Source organism: Colius striatus, chromosome 3, assembly GCF_028858725.1.
Source record: "Colius striatus isolate bColStr4 chromosome 3, bColStr4.1.hap1, whole genome shotgun sequence".
In the NCBI taxonomy this organism is placed as follows: Eukaryota; Metazoa; Chordata; class Aves; order Coliiformes; family Coliidae; genus Colius; species Colius striatus.
The window spans coordinates 50,835,395-50,855,975 of NC_084761.1; the positions used below are offsets into that span (position 1 = coordinate 50,835,395).

Below are 20,581 nucleotides of genomic sequence, written 5' to 3' on the forward strand. Positions count from 1 at the left end.
AGAGCCTAAGAAACTCAGGGTTTTGATCCCTGCTTAAGACAATGTGCCAAAAGCACGCTCTCAGTGTATAAGAACAGCTGTGTTAAACTCCTGTTTGTTTATTTATTCAAATTCAGTTTATGGGAAGCACAGTTGCCTGTCTCATTTGCATTATGGTAATCCCAATACACCGGTGCATCGCAGGGGAGAGAGAGCAGCTACCTTCACTCCTGAGCAAGGAACAGGTCAAGTGCTGCTGAGCAGTAGCAGTGTCTTGTACTCTAATTATTCCCAACGTGCCCTTCCAGTGCACAGCAAGCTTTTTAAGGAACTAAAGCTCTGCACATGTGCATCTTTGTTGGTGATCTGAACCCAGAAGATGGTACTGAAAGGCTCTTGCCTGCAGTAGAAGAGGCTGGAAGACACACTCAGAGCTTGCTGCAGCCTAGCAGTTGGATTATTTCAGTGTCATTGGATGTAAGGCAGCCTTTGGTGTGGATGCATGCACCCTAATACTTCTCAAACTGTTCATACTAGGCTTCCCCTATTTTGAAGGTGCCCTCTTGTTAGCATATAATAGGCATAAGGAATCCAATGTACATCTGGGCCTCTGAGCCACGCCTACAACTTAATATTTGCCATCAAAAGTTTTGTGTTCTCTAAAAAGGAAATAAATCCCATGATGCACCTAAGAGACAGTGTGGTAACAGGCAGGAGCAATTAAAGCAAGGTCTGAAATGAGCTGGTCAGAGGTATACAGGTGCCAGCCAGTGCCCATGCTCTATGCTTAGTACAGTTTGTCATACCTTTTTCTGTGACACACACTTGTTTCAGTGGGTGTCTCCTGTTGATTTAACACAGATTCAGTGTGATTGTTCTCTCTTCCCAGCCTTCCCACAGTGACAAAGCAGCCAACCCTGAAGTGCTCAAATGGACAAATGACTTGGCCAAATTCCGAAAGCAACTTAAAGGTGAGCAGCCACCACTGGTGCATTCTTAGGGGGCAGCTGGACTCTGCCTCATTTAAATTTGATGTTAGGCAGCACTCCTCTCACTGTCACGTTTTAAAAAAGAAAAAAAAAATCATCTTCCCCCAAATGTCCCCATTCAGAGTCAAAACTGAAGATACCAGAGGAAGACCTTGGCCCTGTTGTGCGTCAGCGGAGCAACACGCTCCCCAAGAGCTTTGGCTCTCAGCTCGAGAAGGATGACGATAAGAAGCAAGAGCTGTCAGATAAATGTACCAGGCCTGCTGTGGAGGCCACCCTCGATTCTATCCAGAAGAAGCTTCAAGAAAAACGAGAAGAGACAAACCGACCTGAAGATATTAAGGTACGACATAGCCAGGTCAGACTTAGTCCTTTAACTACGAGCAGGTAATTCATGATTGCACGGTCGCTTGTGAAAGTCCTGTGGCCTTCTATGTCACAAAGTCCATCACCTTTACTTCCTGGCTTGCTGGCTTTAGTTTCCTTCCCTCTGCCTTTAGTATCAGATTTGGGTTTTTTTCCAGAGCTTGGTTTCTATTGTATGTCACTGTGTGTTCTTTTTCTGAGCCTTATATATGCCAATTAATGTTTTTTAATTATTGCAGTATTTCCTTCTCTATATTTGACTGTTTCTGTTATGTCCAAAGGCTTTTGGCTAATTTGGAGTCTTACAGTGATTCTGGAGACTGAGACATCTGTTTTCTTCTGTCTAGTTCACTGCAAAGCTGAATGCTCTTCTCTCAGGGCATTTTATCACTGCTCTTTCACATTATGCCTTGTTAGCTGCTGTAATCTCTGAGGGTTATCAGCGGGGAGGTTTTTGTGTCTGATGTTGCTAGTTCCTGAAGTTTGTGCAGCCTTGTAAGTGGGGTCCTTGAGGCTGCTGACATATAAATTGTGCAGAGAGACAGACAGCATTATCTTTGTTTACTAAATCTGCAGAAGAAGAAAATACACACGGTGTGCATCTGGTTGTTTTGTGAGATAGCAAAGATCCCTATCCTGGCTGTTTAAAAAAGGCCTGTGATAATATTTGGTGCTGTCATAGGGAGGGAAGGCTCAGTGTCAGGCAAGTTCAGTGGGGGAACTCTGGCAAACTTAATTATGGAAGTCATCTCCATCTGTCTGCCTTGTTTTTGGCTTGGTCCCCTCAGCCTGTCTGCCAGAACTTTTCACTCCGTAGCAGAATTGGCAGGAGGAGACGATCTGACTGCACTTCAGTTCTTGGTAAAATATGCGGCAGTCAAAGCAAAGATGGCAAGCTTTGCCAGAGGTGCTGCAGCTTGTCGCACGTTTGGAGAAAAAGAAAGAACTTGCATTTTACTGGTTGTGGAATTTACCCTGAAAATGAGCCACTGTCATTAAAAGTTGCACAATGTTTTTTCGAAGCACGCTGATAATCAGTAAATCCCCTTTATGTACATAAAATGTCTTCCTGTCTAAAATTTGTGTGATTGTAACCTGCCTGCAGTGCACCCTCATGTTAACAGTCTCTTTGGCAGTATAGCTGGGGAAAAAAAAAAAGACTGGAAGGAAAAGATCAGTCTTCAAAACGTTAGTGACAGCATGACGTGACTTTGGTTAGGCCACAAATCAATGATGTTTAAGTCCAGCAATCTGACTCTTTTCTTTTTTTTTTTCTTTCTTCCTTCTGTCCCTCTGTGCCACTTTTCATAGGACATGACAAGAGATCAGATAGCAGCTGAAAAAGTGGCTCTTCAAAAAGCTTTGCTGTATTATGAAGGCATTCACGGCAGACCGGTATGTACGGCAGCATTTTTTTTCAAAGTACATCTTTGTGTGTCTTCGTCTGTGGTAAATGATCCTCCTAATGCTCCTTGAAAGTCACAGTCTCTAGAGCTTCTTCCTGTTCAAACCACAAGTGCGTCCTCTAATCCACCTACCTGCTCTTGCACTACTGCTGCTATTGAGGATCCTGCCTTCAGCAAGGTTGATGTCTGCAGGCAGCACTGGGCTTGGCAGATCCCTGTAGGACCCAGCCTACAGGCCAATTGAGGCTGAATGTGCATTATTTTGACATCACACTCACCAGGATCCGCACACGCCCAGTTTGTGGCCCAGTGGACTCACCAGCTTTGCTGGGGTTACTCTCTGTACAGGAGTAGTTGTGTGTGTTTCCCTCATCCAACCAGGAATTTTGCAGTTTGCCAGTATTGATGGCTTACTGGGAAGACAGATGTGCATACATTGATGCCTCTTAGAGGAGCTGCAGTGTGCTTCTCCCAGCACCTTGCTGTTTGCAAGGAGGCACCTGCATCTTTCTGTTTGCACAGTCCCCTCGTGACAAAAGATGCACAGAACAGTTTGTCTCCTGAGCATCACAGCATAAGTTGAAAGGTTTCATTCTTCCCCTGAGAGATGGATGAGGTTTTTCCCTGAGCCAATGGAAGTGAAGGTCATGAGATTTCTTGCACATTTAATCTTACAAAAGCAATTTTTTTGTGAAGAGAGAGAATTAAGTATTGTCTTCCCACTGGTCCCTACTGTGGCAGAAACACTGTGGCTTCTAGGCCACCAAGCTGGCTTTGTACAAAGCCCGCCTCCTCTTTTACTGCTGACTTAGTCTTTGCTACGAGCTGTATAGCTAAAGTAACTTAATTTCAGAGTGGTGCTAATCCCTTGAGCAGTGACTTGGGAGCAGCAAATTAATACTTATGAGTACCTGATTAGTGCAGCTGACAAATCTGTGATTCTGCTGCATGGAATTCCTGATCTCCTACTTCCTTTTGCTCCTGAATTAGTTCCTGTTTTTGAAAAGTCTCACTAATTTATTTAAATGCCTTCATGAAGTGCTAATATTATAGTCACATCTACCAGCAACTGAAAACAGTATCATTCTATGAGGGTTTCATTCTCGTGTAAAACAGCAAAACGCCAGCACAAGGGAATCCACTTAACCTTCCCTGTCTTCTCCATGAGACCAAGTCTGCTTTTGCTGCTTTTACAATGGTATAAATCAACAAGTGGCATCTCATTTAAATCTGTTTAAAAAGACAATAAGCCCAGAGCCTAGCTTGTCAGCATGCCTTTTCTTTCTTTCTCCCATTTCTGTGCAACTGTTTTTTAATTTGTTTGGTTTTAAGTAAGCAGTCTATACCTAGCAACCCTGAACTGAGTGGCAAAGAAGGTTGCAGCTGATCAGCTTTCACTGTTCCCACTCCTGGCACTGCAGCAGTGGAAAAGTACTGAGAGCTTGAGGAGAATGAGGATAGTTCAGCCAAGTTTTTCTTTTTTTTTCCTTAAAGATGTTTAACTAAACAAGAAAAACAATGGAGCTCAGTTTTATTGTGCAACTGGGTCTTTCTGCACCAGTGATAGATGAACCTGCAGTGGTGGAACTGAACTGGTTTAGTTAAGCCAAAAAGTCCATTTCTGCAGAAATTCTCAAGCTGCTCTAACAATGCAAGCAGTGGTCTGTTACTCGGCTGCTGCTCTTTTGCCATGTGGAGTGTGCCCCAGAGTTGTGTCAAAGGCTCCATTATTCCAACAGTCTTTTTGCATCTTGATGTTCTCCCAAAATACACTTGGGTTTTGCTGGTGTTGTGTTTACCTAGTGAGACTGTTTGCCCATGTGCTTTCTTGCAGAATCTGCTTTCTGTTAGGTGTGCTGCTGTAAGCCTGCAGGGCTGACTCAGGCCCCATACTCTTGACTTCCAATGCCTAAATTAATCCTCCATACTGATGGAGGATGGTCTTCCTCTATACTGATATTCAGAAACTGAAGCATATTGTTTATGTGTTTTCATTCTTCAGCATACCTAGGGATTTTTTTTTTGCTCATTCCAAGGCTTATGTTTGTTTTTTCTATACAAAACTGCAATTTATCAACTTTGAAGTGTCCCTGGTATAAGGCTTGGTTCTCAGCTTCAGCATAGTCTTTTTTTAAGTAACAGAGGCTGAACCAACAGTAGTGCTGTGCTTCCTCTTGTCCTAACTGCTAACCTAGTAAAGCTAGGAATAATATAATATAAACATAGGCTACCCAGTTTCTCTGGTTGTGTGCTTGACTGGTTGCAGAGACACATCCAAAGTTGGAGGCAACTTGCTAGCCAGTGCAAATGAATGCAGACACATCAAGCATGAAGCTCAGTGCAGAGAGATCGGAGTGAATTGTTTGATGCTGCTCACATCCCCTAATCCACACGAGCTGCTTGCTCAACAGTCAGCTTGAGGCTGTCTGGTATTGGAGCCCAACTGTGCTTTGGAGGTGAGGGGCAGGCAGGCCCTGGAGCTCAGACCGCCTGTCTGAATGCTCCTGGTCAGGCTTGGGGATATTTGCATTGAACCCAGAAAGGAATAAAAAAGGTCTTATTTCTTCTTCCTTCCTATTCATCCACCCCCAACATAGGGAACAGGCTTGCTTATCAGGAGGAATGTGCTATCTCCAGATTCTTAGAGTTCATTCCTGCCAGTCCTAGTCCTGGCCATACTTACACGTTTGCAAACCAACACCCTCTCCTGCTCTGGAGGGAGAATATGGAAGCTTTAGAAAGCACACTCCAGTGGAAGTCAACTGTGGGCAAAATAAAACAGTTCATTTTTAAATTTTCTCCATCTTAAGCTGTATTCCTTTTTCTCCTGTTTCTGTTGTAGAAAAGGATGCTGTACAAAGCTCCCTAGGGATTACACTCTTGATGTTGAGTCTTATATGGCAGCTGTTCACACACTCTGCTGATTAGCAGCACTAAAAAGCCTTGAGGAAGGTAGGCATGACATTGGAATCAATTAAAGCTTCCCCTTATAAGAGCTTTATAATCTAAAGTTAGACAAAAGATCTAATGGAAGGACAGTCATAGGATGTGGGTCAGACAGTGTGAATACAAAGAAAGATGATGATCAGGTTGGTTCTGCTGCATATTTTGTTTGTTTTCTAACTGTCCTTTAACAAAAGACTGAGGAAATAAAACCCAGCTTCTTCACAACTAGTATTTAGTTGGACAGACCTCTACTTTCCCACACTAGCTACTGTGTTAGATCTTCCCTTCTCCTGCACTGTCAGTACTACTGAGATTTTCAACTTAGCTTGGATCTGAAAGAATAAGAGAAGTAAACAATCAGAGTCTGTAACACACACCAACTGAGGAGGGAGTGTGACATGCAGCTAGGAGTGTAGTTAGGGACAGAGCAATATAAGGAAGGCTTGGGGTGGACATTGCAGCACTATTTCGTCTTCTCTATGCCACACAGTCCTGGCACCTTCATCGCTTCTCAGCTCTGTGGTAACTGCTCCCCAGCGAGGTTGCTGTGCGGAGGGGTGGAAGACAAGGCCAGGGGGTTAAAAAGATGAAGAACTGCTGGCTTGGACAGGAAACTAGAATAATAACAAAGCCAGTTTTTGTGAAATCTGTAGTTTAACCTTTCCTGGGAAAGTCTTCGTACATTGCAGTATCCAATCATTGCAGCTTTTTTCTCCTTTCATGGGTCATAAACACTGCCCCTGAGGTCTCAGCCACAAGGATAAGGGTGGGAAACCTCATGTTATGCCTTGTAATGGTAGACATGATTGCAAGCACAGACTGCTGCTTCTATGGGTCATTTTGTGCTGTGGACATAAGATATCCAAGTATCATTGGACAACCTGTCTTCTACAGTCACGTTACGAGACGCTCCACAGCTCGGGTTCTGCCTCATCTGGCACCTGGCACCGGAGAAGCCGTGACATATGGGAGCAATTGCATTACCAGTTTCAGAGCTAACGGTGCTGACCTGCCATCCTGCTCCCTCTGACAGGCACATGCATTATGGAGTGGAGTGTCTGCTGCAGGTTTCATGGGTCTTACTTCTTTTTCCTTTTCAGGTTACCAAAAATGAACGGCAGGTGATGAAACCATTGTATGACAGGTATCGCTTGGTCAAGCAGATCCTCTCCAGAGCTAACACCATCCCTATCATTGTGAGTAGAGCATTCTTTTGGGGCTATTTCTTTGTTTTTGAGCTGAGGAAACAGAAATCATATTGTATACTCTTTTGTATACAATACAGCCACTGAAGCTAAGGTCAAGCCTCCCTTATCACTCAAAGACAAAGGAGTGAATCAAAGGTGCACCATATACTGAAGTCGGGGAAAGCTGGTCAAGGGACTCCAGTGCCTAACCATGAGCCACGGGGCACACGTCACCTTGTGTTGTTTCTCCTCTTTCCATTGGGCTGCTCCTGTTATTTCATCATCTTGTGTTTGGCTGCAGCCTCACTTCCCTTTCTTTAGCAATCCACTCTGAGCTGTAGATCTTCCATGCTGCTTGTGACAGAGGATTATATGTCAGGAACCAAAACTCATGTGGGTCTCATAGGAGATCCCAGTCTCCTTGGCTGAGAAGAAGGGCCAACAGTCTCCTAACACTTAATGTATATTAGAGAGATCCAGTGGTGGATATGCCCTCATTTGAGGTTGTGCTTTGGCAAGGAGACACTGCTACTAGCAGGGAATCCATTGCACCCTTCCAGGGAGCAAATACACTATCTCTAATTTAAGACAACGTGTGTAGGCCACTTTTTACAAATTATTTGGTCTGAAAAATACACAGAGAATACTTTTAGCCTGTGTATGGAAAGATAATTGTTTCATCACGGTCCCTATGTACCCTGTCTGTCACGTGTGATCCTTTCCTTTTTTGCTATTCTTAAGCAGCACTTGTGTCCTGGCAGCATTTAGTAGAGCACCAGTGAAGTGAAGGGACTGGCCCAGCATCACTCCGTGCAGTCACGCTGAGAAGGAGGCAGGGGAGTGGGTGTTCTGCAAATAGTTAGAGGTGGTCCTGCATTTAAAACAACACAAAAAGCTATTCCTCCTTGAATATGCAAAGTATGCCCCTAAATACACGCTGTGAAGACAGTGTTGGCAATTGAGAAGGACCGGTGTAGCTGTATGTGAGCACCTTAACACAGAGCTCTCAAGTCCTGTTTAGACACAAAACTGAAATTGTACAGTGGCTAGCAGAGGAGAGACTAGACTGGCTTTCCCCAGCCCCTTGAGTGAGAACAGTGAGAGGCTCATGCAGAAGCGGGATACATTTGAAAATCCATCTGTACATCATTAGGTACTTCAGTGGGAAATCAGACTCCTGCAAGGCAGCCCTGTAGAGTCTGGGCTTACATTGTAGATCTGAAGAGCCAACAAAATGCAAGGGGAAGGTGTGGGCCTTGGGCTGGGAATTACTTTCTTGCAGCCTTTACTTTGTAGCTCCTGCCCAGCTAGTAGTATTCCAGCACCCAGCCTTTTTTCTTGGAAGTATTTGGCAGTGATGGCCCTTGCTAAGCAACATACAGAGGGCAAACAGACATAGGTTATGGGGTTTTCCTGGGCATGGTTTTCTTCTTTAAGAAACATTTCTCCTGATGGTCCAGCAATGAGCTGAGTGAATGTATGGGTGAGAATGAGGTGAGAGCAGGTGGTGGAGGAAAAAGGGGTTCATAATGTAACATACTTGTTAACACCTGTCACAGGGTTCCCCTTCCAGCAAGCGGAGAAGCCCTTTGCTGCAGCCAATTATCGAGGGCGAAACAGCTTCCTTCTTCAAGGAGATAAAGGTGAAGACCTCCAGCTGCTAACTAATTGCTCAGTTTGCATCAATTTTCCCCCTATACCAATGAAAGAGAATGACTGATTGATTGACTGATCGATTGATTAATATTTTTTTCCATCAGTGTTGATTTTTTTGCAGCATCCTCCTGAAAAATCAGTAGCTGCTTTAAGCCTCGCCAGTTGTGATCAGATTCTTCCCTTGTTGTAGATAAGACTACAGTATTTCCTTGGCTTTGCTTTCTTTCCTGTCCTTCTCCTTCCCACTCCACCTGCACATAGTATATTTTATTTTGCTTTAAAGAAAAAAAGAACCCAAAACAGACACACCATTACCTTTGTACCTTGCTTTTTTTTTCTTGCTTTCCTCCTTTCTTTTTAATGACATTAACTTGTTTTGTGGTAGTTTCTCTCACACCAAAGAAAGCTCTGTGGCTTGCACACAGCACCATGGCAGGAATGAGCTCTCACAAAACTAACCCTCACACTCGGAGCCAGCTGGGGCACTTTACGGGATCCTTACCTGCTCCCACTCACCTGCTTATTTTATCCAGGGCTCTTTGTCACCACCTTTGAAGGGTATTTCTAACCAAGTCACATCAGGATGGAAGTAAGAGCAACTTGGTTCTGCCAGTTAACACCTGGTCAGATTTGGGTGGCAGGATTGTTGTGTTTCTTTCTCACGCTGTTGTGGGGTTGTTCTTGGTGGTGAATATTGCTATGGTATTGGGCCATCTTCCCCTGAGAAGTCCAGCAGTCGACCAGGACATGCAGCATGGAGCTGGGCCCTGGCTGGCTTTCCTTACCTTTGCAATCTAATGGGAGAAAAACGTGCTTCGGCACACTCAGGCCATTTATCTGTTCTCCAGACAGGGTTTGGTTAATGGCATAAATACTGCAGACCCAGACATCCAGGGTGTTTGATGATTAGGCAGTTACAGTAGATTGTATCTCAATAGACTGTTCGAGACACATGTTCATTAAAACCAGATTGCAGCCTGAAGATGTTAAGCTGCTGTTTGAAGACTGGTTAATTGTCACTGAGCGCCCAGTATTTTCAATAGTGGTCTGTTGGGGGCTGTTTTTATTTGATTTTGTGGTGTTTTCTGTTAGTGTGTCCTCCCTCTCACCTCTGCTTGCACTCAGAGTCAGAACTTTGAGCTGTCAGTTCTGGTGATCCCAGATACGACCAGCATGGCTGGTGCTGCCCTGGGGCAGCGTCATACCAGGCCAGCAATGTCCTGCAGGGAATACAGACCCAGAGAGGTTTCTGACTGAAGGTCAAGATGACAGCCTTAAGCCCATTAAGACTTAATTAGGGTCCGATGAAGCTGCACCAGACAGAACTAAAGAGAGGAAATTGCCAAAAAGCTCCAAGACTTAATGCTTGCATAGGTCTGCTCTGGGCAGAGCACTGCGTATATTGATGGGTATATTGACACGGTCAGGGTTTTTGATGATTTTGAGGGTGGGTTATTAGTCTGTTTGGGGGATTTTTTAAGCATTTGGGAGAGCTAGATAAGAGCTTGAAAGGTGATATGAGGTGAAGCCTTACCAAAGTTTGGGTACACTATCTTGAATAGCGTCTGTTGAAAAAAAAACCATTGGGAAGCTTGCTGCTTGGGAATGCTGATGATGGGATACTTTGGGAGATTTAAATGCCTCATGATTGCCTAAAGATCTAAGCAGGTGCCAGCCAAATTGATGTAATCAATGGAGAATGTTCCGGTTCAAGGTGGAAATGCCAGCGCAAGTGTAAAATAAGATTGCCATGTGAGACTTGTTTAAAGCAGAGGCCTTAAATGGCTATTTCCATTTGAGTTCTAGCTACAAATCCTTTAATTAATTCCAGTTTTAAACAGCAAAATGCTTTAAGAGGTCTTGTGACAGCCAGTGCTGTGTCATGGAGGTCTAAGCAAGTGAAGTTGCTACACTTTGTTTTCCTCCCATGGGCTTTCATTGGCAGGAGGTTGGCTGTTGAGCTCTGGCCTACGGTGATCCTCAGTGGCTCGGGCAGCGCAGTGGTGCCCTGGGCCAAGGCAGACATGTGTGCATCTGCGGCAAACGCTCCTTGCATCCGTCCTGGGGGACAGTTTGTCACATTGCTTATGAAAATCGTCCCTTTCCTTTCTCTCCCCAAGGGCAACCCAGAAGTAACTTGCTGTCCCAGGAAAGGGCACAGGAACTTGGCCTTTAGTGCTAAAGAGATTCCCCTAAAATAAAGCGTAGCAGTTTTTGACTTGGCAAACCCTCCTGCATGTCACTGTGGGATTGATTGGCATTCTCCTGCTTCAGTCCCAGTTGCCCTTAGCTGGCAGGGCAAGGTGGCATGCTCAGGGACTGGCAGATAGCAGTGAGGAACAGTGTCTGCTCCCCGGTCCAGCCTGACTTTGTTTGCAGGGTATAAGGACACCATCTGACTGCTGGTTTATACTTTCTGTTAAAACTATCATCTGGAGAAACGGTCTTACCTAGTCACGCAAAGTATCGCTTGAATGTTCTCAAGTTCCCTGCAGGTTTTCCTGAGATGTATTCAAACTTCCATGTACCTTTTATTCTTTTTACTCAGAATTCCTCCCCAGCTAATCTTTTCTTCATCCTCAAGCCTCCCTCTTGGTTGTCACTGTCAGCCTGTGGCTTTGGATTGCATTTTCATAGCCTAGAGTTTTAATATAAAAAGAAAACTCTGGGCAAACTCTGATTTCAATTATAAATGAAATTTTATTTAGAAATCATCAGCTTTGAGGATTTAATGGGACTATGCCAGATCCTAGTGTTGCTTTCTCCCTTTTTGCTTCCATTATGGGAGCAGTCTCTTAGGAATAATTGAACTATTCGCAAGGAATCAAATGAAAACAAGTAAAGAAAATGGTTTATTTGATCCCAGTACAATAGTATATTTTTGCATACACTTGAAGATTTCAGTGACATTAGCCCTCACAAGGTTTTAAAGATATGCATGTGCTTAGATCTTTCCTGGCTGGATTTATGTGGTTGTAAATACATACCCACATATTTAAGAGACTTACTGTCCAGGCTGGCATTTATTACCTTCCTCTAATGCACCTTAAATTAAGATTAACATTCCTTATATTAAGATTGAAAACTGCCTTCTAGAGACATCTCTATAAGGAAGAGAAAACTGGGCCCTGTTCCCTCATAATCCAGGTGATTTCTGGACAGTGTTGCTGGACAAGCCCTAGGTCTGAGAACATGAGGGATCAGCAAGTACCAACTGCAGCAGAGACTTTCAAATCCTGTGCCTCTAGATTTTGAAAAAACTGTGAACACAGATGATCTGTCAGTGCACTTTGGAGAAACTGGGCCAGACAGGGCATTGTCACTCCCATTTTTCGTGTATTCCAGCTAAGTGGTCCAGAGCTGATGTCGGGAAGGCATTAGCAAGAGCAGTCCTTTTACAGTCTATCATACGTGTGGGCTACTGAAAGACTGGTCTGAGCTTAGTGATATCACTGTAGAAGCATTGGAGGTCTTGAGTTCAGTTAGAGACAGCTGTCAGGCTGCATCTGTTGAAAGAATATTTTGTGTTCTAACGTGGCAATCTGTATGCTGCCAGGTGTACTTGTAGGGAAACATAGAGGATGGCTGGCAAGCTTTAGACAGAATGCATGATGAGTGTAAGTGGGTTTGTTTACATCAAAATACATAAATGAAACCAAGCAACAGGTTACTGAGAACCTCAGGTGTTTTTCTCACTCAGCTTTGTTGCCCTGGGTCTCCTTAACCAGTCCGAGTTGGTGGTGGCAGTTTCTCTGACATGCTTTGGGTGTAGGGTGTCTTACCGGTGGTCTCCTGGTGTCCTGTATTGCTTAGCAATTAAAGTGCTTGCTCAGCCTGTCCACTTCTCATATCTGTTCCCCAGTGCATGTGGTGAAAGGAGGTACCTCTTTCTGAGGAGGGAAGCAGTAACCTGTTCTGTTACGGGGGTGCTCTGTCCCTCTCTATAGGAGGAAGAGGAAGGGTCTGAGGAGGACAGCAACGTGAAGCCAGATTTCACGATTACCGTGAGAACGGATTTCAACGTGCGCAGCTTCTTGGATCAGCTGGAAGACGATGCCGATGGCTTTGTTTCCCCGGTGGATGATAAGGTGCCATCGAGGAGCAATCAGGATATGGGGCTTTCGAATCTCCACGAGGCATCCATGTACGTTGAATTCCCAGGCAACTTCACAACATTATTTCTTGCTAAGGCAGCATTTTCTTTGTCAGAAAAGTGTCGAGATTTTTATTTTTACATTTATGATCCGAGTCAGAAGGTTTCATGCTTCCTTTTCAAACACAACATAGACCCTCCTAAGGAAGGGTTTGAGAAGACACTACCTCATCCTGATGCTGATGTTTGACTTCCGCATGTTTGGTTCTAGCTACTGAAGCGTAGCTCCACTTCACCAGTGGAAATCCTTCGTCATGAAAACAACCCTTTGTCATGAAAACAACCCTGTGCTTGTCAAGGTTCTTCAGGTTTTGGAGAGGTCAGGTTGAACCAGCTCTGCTAGTTTCAAGCACCAAGGCCCCATGCAAACACACATAGGTGGTAGCCTTAAGTGGTGACCATTGAACCTTGATCCTATGAAGTCACCAAAACCAAACCCATATTCAACAAGAAAGTTTCACAGAAGTTAGTGGTGAATTGTGAAATGCACGCCTGACCCCCTTAGAGGCTTCAGTTGAAATGTGTGAGCATTTTGCTGAACTAAATTCAGAGAGCTTTTTGTTGCAAGTCACATCAGGTTGCCAGAGCTGCCTGTGGGAGCAGACGCATCGCTCGGCATAGGTACAACCATACGTATGTAGGTTACTGTAGGTTTCCTGTTACAGTCGTGCGCGGATGTATAATCCTGTGTGTGTTTCAACCCAACAGCCCTGAACTCCTAGAGCAGCTCCAAGAAGTCAGGGAAGAGAAAAAGCGAATCAGAAAAAAGTTGAGAGATTTTGAAGATAATTTTTTCCGACAAAATGGAAGGTAATTGTTTCTCTGCTGCCCCTCTGTCCTTTGGCCACTTCTCATCTCTTTGGCATCTACAAAGGCTTCCAAATATACCTGAAGTCACTATTACGTATTTCTTCATCATCATTGGCGTTTCACCCACGCTCGTTACAGTTACCCAGTCAAATGAATTAATTTGGCCCCCAAAGGACTTCGTGGTCCACAACCTCTTCTCTTTGAAAACATCATCTTAGTCAAGCACTGGGAAGCAAAAGCACAGATTGTAGCAATCCAGCTGGCTCTAGCACAGCCGACGGGAATGATGGAAGGGTTTCTCAGGGAGAGAATTATTGAGGTTTTTCCTACTGATGCCCCTGTCGATGTCTGTCCTGTTCTTGCCTGTCTGTGAGGTATTCTGACACCACTTTGACAACTACTTGTGCTTCAGCACACCTGGGTTTGGCATTTTCAGAAAACTTCACACATTAATGAGACAGAATGTTTTAATACAGTTACAGTCTGAAATCATCCTGTTAGTGTCTTACCACTAGCCATCATCCTTAGAGGTTCCTGTAAAATCATGGAAAATTTAGAAGTTTCATGTAAGCTGAGAGGAATCTGATATCATCATCCTTTTCACGAGGGTGCCTGTTCCTGTGAGCCATGTGGTGCCAAGCCAAGAGAAGCTGTCCTTTGTTTTACCATGCTGGCAGGCTGACATTCGGGTGGCTCCTGCAACATTTTTCAGCAGTTGTGTAGATGCAGGCCTTGTCATAGAGTCAGGGCACGCTTCAAGTGACGTTTTGCATTTGGAACCGTGGGATTGTGTTCAGCCTCGATACGTGAGCGTCCTACGCTTTGTTGGAGCAGTTTCTTTGCCCCTCTGGGTTTTTGTTTTCTCTCAAAGTATAAAAGTTTTGGGTTTATTTCCTGACGGGGAGTGGAGGAGAGGAGCTGCTCTGTGAATCTTGTTGTGGGACGGAGGGAGACTGCTGAGGGAAGATGTCTTATTACAAAAATCCTCACGACCTGTATTCACTCCCACTTAGGAATGTGCAGAAAGAAGACCGCACTCCGATGGCTGAAGAATACAATGAATACAAGCAGATTAAGGCCAAGCTGAGGTTGCTGGAGGTCCTGATCAGTAAAAGAGATATTAGCTCCAAGATCATGTAAAGGAAAAGATCATTTTTGCCAGTAAACAAAGAGGAGAGAGCACCAAATGGACAAATGCATGAAGTGGATGCAGCAGGAGCCTGGCTGTGGAGAGCTGAGGAGCTCCCTGGGAACAGAAGGGTCATTCCCAGAGGCAGAAGGGGGAGGAGAACTGGCTTTCCATCGCACTCTGCACTTGCTGTTGGCCACTCTATCCCCAGGCCTGACACCTAAAATGGAGTTTGCCGGGGTAGGAGACGTGATGCTGTGCTCAGTGACTTCACTGAAGGAATCCTTCTGTTTTGATTTGCATACAGATTCTGTCATGTGTAAGAATATCAAAGCCAGGCATGCTATTCTTTTCTCTTTTTTTTTCCCAGGATATCATAGCAAGAGGCAAAGTAGGACAAATAGTGATTCAATCATCAAAGAGCTTCTACTTTAGTTAAGCAGATAAGTGCCCTGACTGATCTCACATGAAGCACAGGTCAGATAGCACTGAGACTGTTCTCTTGTAGCTACAGTAAAGATTTGCTTAGACTTTTGACCTGACTGTTTGGAGTTCAGTGTCTTCTGTTGCTCTAGATAAATGCTAGAAGAATCTCCCGGTCGTCACCTGGAGCCAGTGCAAGTTGCAGTTTTGCTGAGGCTGGAGTTGAGTTTTCTTCCCACTTTTTTAATGGCCAATTCAACTGAAGCAGAAGAAAATTACTTGCATCTGTTTGGGATGGGGAAGAAAACGAGCTATGGAGCAAGGCTCTTGCCAGCTTATTCTGCTCAGAAAGTGATCCTGTGACATTATGACTGTGGTTGGACAACTGGGAGGAAAAGAAGTTTTAAAAGCTTTAAGTTGTAATCCCTTGGTATTTTCGTAGCTGACTGGCTAAACGTCTGGTGTGAAGTACCCGGAAGAAAACCCACCTCCTTAGTACATGTGCCCTGGGATCTGACACAGGCCCGAGAGCCCCACAGTGTGCCTCGATGTACAAGGGTCAGGCAGACCACATGGGCCACAGCAATGGCGCCGTGATGGCAGCAGCAGGGGACCATCTTTCCTTCCTGCCCTTCTCCCTCCCTCTCTCCCTGCCCGTGTGCATGGGTGGTACAGCAACGCAGAGGACGCTGCAGGAGCTGAGGGCCCAGAGCAATGCTCCGCCTATGGGAAGGACCTGTGGCCCAGCAGCAGCTTATCACAATTCAGCCCTTATCCAGAATTCCTTTGTGAATCTCAGAAAAGAAGGTCCTTGGGCAGCTGCTGCAGGTGCTCCTGTCAGATAGGTGCTGCCATGAGGAGTGAAAGACAGCAAGTTAAGGAACACAAGTTGCGGAGAGCTCACACACCTGCAGCCCCAGGCAGCCTGGGCTGGCTCTCCCACTGCAGAGGCTTCTGCCCCGAGGCAGGGCTCAGCCCTGATGTCCCAGGGAGAGTGTTTGTGTAATGCTTTCTTTTGCACTAATGCCCCAGGGAGCCAGCGTGCAGAAGCCAAAGGGCTGAGATCAGATGCAGTGTCAGTCGTAGCCAGGCCTCACACACGGAGGCGAGAAGAGGAACCCAGAACATCTGCCCCTTCCTTCTCTCAGTGGGTTCACAAATAGATATATTTGAGTTGTGGTACTCAGACTTACCTCTTTCCACTTGGTGTATGTGCTATGTTAATTCTTGCCAAAACTGATGCTGAGGGTGTTTTGGTCTCTTGAGGATCCCATAAACACTTCCAAAGGCAATCTTCTCCCAGTGGGTTTACACGTGCCCCTTACTAGTCTGGATGGATGAGGGAGTGACGTGTGTGTGTTAGTGAAACCACTTAGGAGGTGGACTCTAAGGTTGTTGGCTTTTTTTACTGATTGCAGAATTGCTCTTTCTATATAGAATCAGTGAAGACTGAATTTCATATTTCCAAAGAGTATGGAGGACTTGTGTGCTGGCCCAGGCCTTGGCTTTCCAGAGGTGCTGAGCTCCCATCGCTGGAGAGATGTGGGGCTCTGCCTCTGCAAAACCTGCCCTTCGGGTGCGTTAACCGGGCTGACAAAGGGGCTCGAAAACTGCTTTTGAAGATGTTTGATTGGAAGGAAAGCCTGACCAGGGTAAAACCCCATCTGAACATGGGGCAGCCCTGGAAAACAGCTGTGCCTTGGTCCTCCATAGATGGCCCTCCCTAGCTATTTTAGGTGTAGCAGCTGAGCCAGACCGGCTGCAGTGTCTACTAGAGGGAGTGTGGGATGAGAAAGGATGCTGGGTTACCCAAAGGTCCTCAGCACTGCCTCGGTTTGGTATTGTTCAGGCCCAGTAAAGTTCAGCAAAGCAAAAAGACGCGTGGTGAATGCATACTTCAGGCCGGGCTGCCCTTGGGGCTTTGCTGACTGAAGTATGATGGGCTAAAGGTCAGGCCTTCTGCTGAGTCTGGGCCTGGGCATCTTTGTACGGGCAGGAGAAGCAGTTTCTGCGCTTTCTACCTAGTCAGACATTTTTCCAGTGAGCCAAGGCTTCCCAGGAATGTGTTTTCTCTGCTTATTTTTAAAAAGCCTGTTTGCACTGTGTACTGATAAATTATCTGTTTTGCTGGGTTTTGCCCCTGACAAATCTTGATAAATGACACGTAGGGAACAGTCCATTGTATTTTTAAACCGATGAGATTGTAGCATTTTCTGATGCTTAGTTACCGCTGTTTACATGGTATATTGCTAGAATTTCAGATAGTTTATATGAAATGTAAGTACAATTATGCACTTTAGAGAGTTTATATTTTTGAACTTTGAAAGCTAAAAGTAACAAAACCTGTTAACTGAGATTGTACATTAAAAGAGAAAAAAAACCCCAAACACATGCCTAGCCATCTCTCTTTTTTAAACTGTCCTTTTCAAGCCTTTCCCCACGGCAAAAAAAGAAGGCGGCCAAAGCAACCATCATCTGCTTAGTTGCAAAGGGAACTGGTGGGAAAAGCCATTGAGGAGAGAAAGTGAAATATAAAGTTCCAGTCCTGGAAAGACATGTACAGATGCTCAGCTTTCTGCCCTGGGTTTGCAGATGCTGTGACTCCCCTCTCCCAAGCCTGCGCAGGAGGAGGGCTCCAATGTTGTTCTGGTATCTCCTGCAGAAGATTTGATGCCTCACTAACCACAAATAGCCACAAATGGTGTTTGCCCCACCACACTCCTCTCAGTCGGTCCAAGCAATGTCTGTGCATTCGATTTGGTGGTTTGTCTGTGCCAACATCAATGACCGTCATCTGGAGAACGTTTCATATGAGACTGTGTTCTTGAAAGGTGTGAAGTACTGTACAGAAATGTCCTTTATGTGGTCTAAATCAGCTGTTAGTAGAAGACGACCTGTTTCCATGTTACTAGACCAAGCTGTGTGCTGCAGGGTGGCAGCATGGCCTGCTGGGCTTCCCATCTGTGGGCATCATACCAGACACGCGTGCCTGTGTGTTCTCACGTTGAGGTGTAATGGATCATTGTGGCTCATTTAAATGAAAAGCAGGTTGTGTGGACAAAATGAGATTGTAAGAGTTAAAGACGGAGGAAAAACCTGTCATTCTTACAAGTTGCATTTGGTTTTATTCTGTTTACAACAGAGTAAATGGTCCAATAATGGATGTTTATGTTAAAGGCAGTGAATTAAAGTATCTTATCTTTTAATCATTCTGCTAAGACATCAATTATTCCAGGTATGTGCAAGAGGGGTAACTGCTGCCAGATGTCCTACAGCCTGAGGTGCTTCCTGAGTCCTCTTTGGAGATAACTTGCAGATCAGTGACTCAGTGGTGCTTGAAACAAGCTGTGGAGGTGAGAGCCACGCTGTTGCCTGCGACCCTCCCCACAGTGCCCTGTTCTTGGGGCTGCGCTGGCCACTGGCCCAGGGCTGGAACTGCCAGTGCTGGCTGATGGCAACCATGCAGAAGTACAGGTTTCTGGGCACCTGGCATGGGTTTTGTCAGGCATGACACTAGCTGGTGCTTGGTGTACACACAGGGTGCAGAGCTGTGCTGCAGCATGTTCTTCAACTTCAGATTCACTGTTTCCTATCTCTCAGAGAAAGATCCAAGGCTTCTGGCTCTTGGGCAGGGAATTCGGGTCCAGGCTCGTTTCTCTAAGCCAAGGCATAGGAGGAACTTTCCATGCCCCCATGATGATGGACAAGTTAATTTTTTATGTGAAAACTGTAACAAGGGATGCAATCACTGACCCTCTAGCATGGTGTACACTATGGCTCACTTCCTTCCTAATATGGCAGTTGGATGCTGCCATATTCCTGAAGGGCAAAAAACCCCTTATCTAAGTGCATGCACTTCCAAAGTGTCTTCTGGTTTAGCAGAGGAGGCCAGTTCCAGTAGTACCCTCTGCATGGAGTACAGAAAGTGCAGCTGGCACTGGGAGCATCAGCAGAACCAGCACAAGAGACGAGGTGAGGTGAGCACTTGGGGCCTGCCTCACCTCACAGCCTGGCCTGGCTCAGGGATCTCCACTGGGGAGCAGTTCTCTTCATTTGCCCTGGGGAAACAGTTGTGGCTCACGTGCACGGATGGTGCTGGAGTCTGACTCTGTTGCTGCTGGAGTTTACTCTTCTGGCAGAGCGACAGCCCTTGTGAGGCCTGTGCTCGGTACTAGTGCTTGCCAGGCCTCAGCTCTTCCAGACTCTCCAGTGTACACGTTGTGGTACTGATCTGACTGCAAAACTTATGTCTCAAGAGAAATCTCTCTGAGTAGGGTATATCCCTAAATCCCCCTCTCCTCTGAAGAGCTGCTGCTTTTTTCTCACTTGCTGCCTCTGGGTCCTAACTTAGGAGGGATGAGCTGTATGTAGTAGTGCAAAATGTGGTGATATTCTGGCAAGCAGGGTCTGAGGGCGTTCAGAGGCAGAGGAAAGCCCTTTCTGCAGGGAATTTCCCTTGCAAACATTTAAACAACATATAAAACAACTAGTTTCTAGCCAGACAATTCTTAATTGAGTGTAGCTACTGAAAACGCCAGGGAGCTATTCTCCTTAAGTGCAGTAGGTGAAATCCTGGCCTTACTGAAAGCAAGTGGTGGTGGTGGTTTGTTGGGGCTTTTTTTTTTAAGCAAAGAGTAATGAGGTTAGCCCAGCCTCAGCTGGCTGTGCTGAACCCCTCCTCTTCACTGCCACTTCTTGAAAAAAGAGAAAAAAGGAGGGAGGTGTGTGAAATTGTCACAGATGGGAGCCATAAACAAATTTTTCACTACTGATTTCAACACCTGGTAAAGTACAAATGAGGCCACAGTCAGCAGGAGTACACAGGGCAGCGTGTGCTGCTGTGCCATACTAGCTTAATTAATTTTGCTGATGTTCATATCCTGCAATGGCCACATCAGCAACGGGCAGCAAGCAGCGATGAAAAGCTGAGAGCGAGGCGGGCTGAAGGCTCAGCAGGATTTCCTGCTCTCCTATTTCTCCTTCAGGGGTTTCTAAGGTGTCGATCTCTGACCCTGACAGCCTACATCATCTGGAGGCCCTTTGCTTGGGTTGCAAGACAGATAAATTGGCTTTGAGACTCCAGCCATGACCAGCCGCCCTCCAATTCATGGAAAACTTGTAAAAAAGCTCTTGCCCTTGGAGAAGAGAGTGGATTGATGTCTCTGGCTCTGGAGGAGCAGTCAGGGCTCACCCACCCCTCCTGTCACTCACAGTGAGGTGGGGGGGTGGGTTATGCCTGACTGAAATACATTCATCATCATCACTTTTTTTCAGATTGCCTCTGTGGTAAAAAAGCAATTTGGTAACACTATCAGCCAGTGTGTTCCACTGCTACTGAACCCTTAAGCAAATACAGGCTTGGGTCTATGTTTACATGATTTACATAAGCAAGTTTCATTTGAATCTATGGTGGGGTTTTTTTAAGTGTCAGTGGGCTGACAAACACTGTATGTACATTTTGTATTTTGCTTAAAGCAAGAAAATAAAACTATTTTGACTGCAGGTGCTTGGGGACAGATTTTGTGACGCTGCTACAC

General features: G+C 45.4%; 1 protein-coding gene across 10 annotated transcripts in view; it reads left to right on the plus strand.

The window, feature by feature from the left end:
* FAM13A (family with sequence similarity 13 member A) overlaps window positions 1-18,579 on the plus strand; it is a 130,634-nt gene extending 112,055 nt beyond the window's left edge. For 9 of the 10 annotated variants that reach the window (XM_061992405.1, XM_061992401.1, XM_061992403.1 and 6 more), the window contains 8 exons: window positions 869-950; window positions 1,091-1,311; window positions 2,646-2,729; window positions 6,787-6,882; window positions 8,433-8,516; window positions 12,477-12,673; window positions 13,391-13,492; window positions 14,506-18,579. In XM_061992405.1, the coding sequence (XP_061848389.1) occupies window positions 869-950; window positions 1,091-1,311; window positions 2,646-2,729; window positions 6,787-6,882; window positions 8,433-8,516; window positions 12,477-12,673; window positions 13,391-13,492; window positions 14,506-14,632 (993 nt within the window). In that variant the 3' untranslated portion in view covers window positions 14,633-18,579. The remainder of the gene's footprint in view (window positions 1-868; window positions 951-1,090; window positions 1,312-2,645; window positions 2,730-6,786; window positions 6,883-8,432; window positions 8,517-12,476; window positions 12,674-13,390; window positions 13,493-14,505) is intronic. The other variant, XM_061992402.1, reaches the window with a different exon arrangement.
* Window positions 18,580-20,581: the final 2,002 nt, after the last annotated feature.